This window comes from Apteryx rowi, unplaced genomic scaffold (genome assembly GCF_003343035.1).
Source record: "Apteryx rowi isolate R43461 unplaced genomic scaffold, aptRow1 scaffold_1375, whole genome shotgun sequence".
Taxonomy (NCBI): Eukaryota; Metazoa; Chordata; class Aves; order Apterygiformes; family Apterygidae; genus Apteryx; species Apteryx rowi.
This window is the reverse complement of record NW_020447614.1, coordinates 4,255-7,236: the sequence shown is the minus strand read 5'-3', so window position 1 is coordinate 7,236 and position 2,982 is coordinate 4,255. Positions and strand designations below refer to the sequence as shown.

The following is a 2,982-nucleotide window of genomic DNA, read 5'->3' as shown; positions in this document are numbered from 1 at the left end:
CGAGGAGCGCCGTCAGCGCCGCCCCCCCCCGGCGCCGGGGCGCGCGGGCAGCGGGCTGGCGCCCCCCCCCCCTTACCCAGTCCACGATGAGGATGCGCCCCACGCTGAGCTTCTGCTGCAGCAGCTTGGCCGAGATGGCCACCGAGTTGAAGAAGCAGAAGCCCCTGGGGAAGGAAGGGGGGAAGGTGGCAGGATGAGACCCGGGGCAGGATGAGACCCGGGGCAGGAGCGGGCACCCCCAGCCCACGGGTGTCCCCGCACACCGGGGCCCCTCGCACTCACATGGCCGTGGACTCCTCCGCGTGGTGCCCCGGGGGCCTGATGACGGCGAAGCCGTTCTGCAGGGACAGGGGGACACGCGTGGGCACACGTGTGCGGGCGGGAGGGGGGCACCTTTGCCTCCCCCCCCACTGCACCAGGGCGCTGTGCAAACCCCCCCCGGAGCCAGCAGCGTTGCAGGGGATTGTGCAAGGCCACACACACCTGGGGAAGCGTGCACACACGTGAGCGTGCACAAGGACCGTCACACACAGCCGGAGGCGTGCACACACGTGAGCATGCACAAGGACCATCATGCACAGCCGGAGAAGCGTGCACAAGAGCGGTGTGCACACAAGGGTGCACAAGAACCGTCACGCACAACCGGAAGAGCATGCACAAGAGCAACGTGCACACACGTGAGCATGCACAAGGACCATCACGCACACCCGGGGAAGCGTGCACAAGACCGGCGTGCACACGGACCATCATGCACAGCCGGAGAAGCGTGCACGAGAGCAGCGTGCACACACGCAAGCGCATGCGAGCACCAGCATGCACCAGGGCAGCGCAAGCGTGCGCATGGGCTGCATGTAAGGATGCACGTGTGCACACACACACACACACGCGTGTGCGACCGCGCGAGCCTGCCACGGCGGCACGCTCACCTTGATCTCCCCGGCGGCCACTTTGAAGGCCAGCTCCACGAGGCAGCCCACGGCCATGCGCACGGCGCTGGACGAGTGCATCTCGTTCCACACCGTGTCACTGTCCACCTGCCCGGGGACACCGGCGGGGGGACGTCAGCGGGGCCCGACCCCCCGCGTGTTCCCCCCGGCCACCGCCGCGTACTCACCCCGATGCCCCCGCACGGCAGCACCGCGTACATCTTCTGGCTGATGGGACCTGCCGGGGCAGAGCGCGCGGTGACACGGGGCACCACGCCATCCCCGAGACAGGGGGGCTCGCCCCGTCCCCCGCCACCAGGTCCCACTGCCCCCGACTCGGAAAGGGGACCCGGGCGCGCGGGCAACGCCGGCACCTACCCAGGAGCTTCTTGCTGTCGAGCTTCTGGCGGTTGAGGGGGCTGGTGCCGTAGAGCAGCGTGTGGTGCTCCGAGTGCACCGTCTGGATCTCCTCCAGCGTCGCCTTGCGGCCCCGGATGCGCTGGCGGAGAGGGGAGACACAGGGGTGAGCCCGAGCGAGGAGGACCCCCCCGCAGAGCCCCGACGTGCCGAGCGGCGGCCCCCTCCTCACCTCGCACTTGCCCAGCAGCCCGGTCTCCTGCAGGCGGGACCAGATGCTCTGGATGCGGCCGGCGTGCTCCGGGTGGACGGTGGTGTTCCCGCAGGCGCACTGGTGCTTCAGCATGAACGTGTCGTAGACGACGCCTGCGCGGGGCAGCCGCAGCGAGGCGCCTGGGCCGGGGCCGACCGCCGCGCGGGGCCCCCTGCACCCCCCCGAGGGATGGGGCACCCCGTGGGACGGGGAGGTCCCTATGGCCCATGGGCACCTCCAGAACCACCAAAGGATGGGGCACCCCACAGGAGAGCAGCACCCCATGGGACAGGGAGGCCCCCAGGCCAACCAAGGGACGGGGCAACCCATGGGACAGGAAATCTCATGGACACCCCCATGGGAAATGGGCACCTCCAGGCCCACCAGAGGATGGGGCACCCCACAGGACAGGGGCACCCCATAGAACAGGGGCTCCCTCACGAGGCGTTGGCACTCCCAGGCCAACCAAGGGACACAGCACCCCATGGGACAGGGACACCCCATGAGACAAGGACGCCCCATAGGACAAGGACAACCCATAGGACAAGGACAACTCATGGACCCACCATGGGACGGGACACCTCATGGTCACCCCCATGGGGAATGGGCACCCCCAGGCTCACCATGATATGGGGCACCCCATGGGACAGGGGCATCCTCAGGCCAACCAAGGGACCTGGCACCCCATGGGACAGGGACGTTCGCAGACCCACCAGGGCACGGGCCACCCCCCACCACCCCGTACCTGTAGTGAAGAGGTGCTTGGGGGGGGCGTCGGGCGCGGGGGGCTTGAGCCCGGCGCTGGCGGGGGACGACTGCGTCCGGCTCAGCGCCTGGTGCGGCAGTGCCAGGAGGCCCAGGGGCGCTGCGGGGTAGAGCTGCAGCGGCTGCAGCGGCTGCGCGTCGGCGAACACCTGCGCCGGGGAGCCGCCTGAGCCCCGGCGCGTGCAACGCGTGTGCACGAGCCAGGTGCAACGTACACAAACCACGCGCAACACGCATGCACCATGTGCAACATGCATGCACCATGTGCAACAAACCATGTGCACCACGTGTGCATGCACTATGTGCAACATGCATGCACCACACACAACGTGCATGAACCACGTGCAACACGTGTGCATGCACCAGGTGCAACGTGCACAAACCACGTGCAACATGCATGCGTGCACCACGTGCAATGCGCACGCGCCATGTGCAACACGCATGCATGCACCGCGCGCACGAACCATGTGCAACACGCATGAACCATGTGCACCACATGTGCATGCGCCATGCACAACATGCATGCATGCACCGCGTGCAACATGCACAAACCACATGCAACATGCACCAACGCCTGTCCCGCGGACGCACCCAGGCGCATCTCTGCTTCGCGGCCGAGCGCGGAAACGCCATGCACGACCGCGCCGCGGCACGTGCGCCCGCCGTGCAACACGCTGGCGC

At 68.3% G+C, this 2,982-nt stretch overlaps 1 protein-coding gene across 1 annotated transcript in view; it reads right to left on the bottom strand.

Annotated features, from left to right (window-relative positions):
• Positions 1–2,982, bottom strand: part of HDAC5 (histone deacetylase 5) — a gene marked incomplete at its 5' end in the record, with an annotated part of 11,060 nt that overhangs the window by 3,829 nt on the left and 4,249 nt on the right. Inside the window, 7 exons of the mRNA XM_026057236.1 lie at positions 77–164; positions 283–338; positions 927–1,034; positions 1,115–1,164; positions 1,305–1,425; positions 1,516–1,649; positions 2,282–2,875. Coding sequence (XP_025913021.1) covers positions 77–164; positions 283–338; positions 927–1,034; positions 1,115–1,164; positions 1,305–1,425; positions 1,516–1,649; positions 2,282–2,875 — 1,151 coding nt within the window. The remainder of the gene's footprint in view (positions 1–76; positions 165–282; positions 339–926; positions 1,035–1,114; positions 1,165–1,304; positions 1,426–1,515; positions 1,650–2,281; positions 2,876–2,982) is intronic.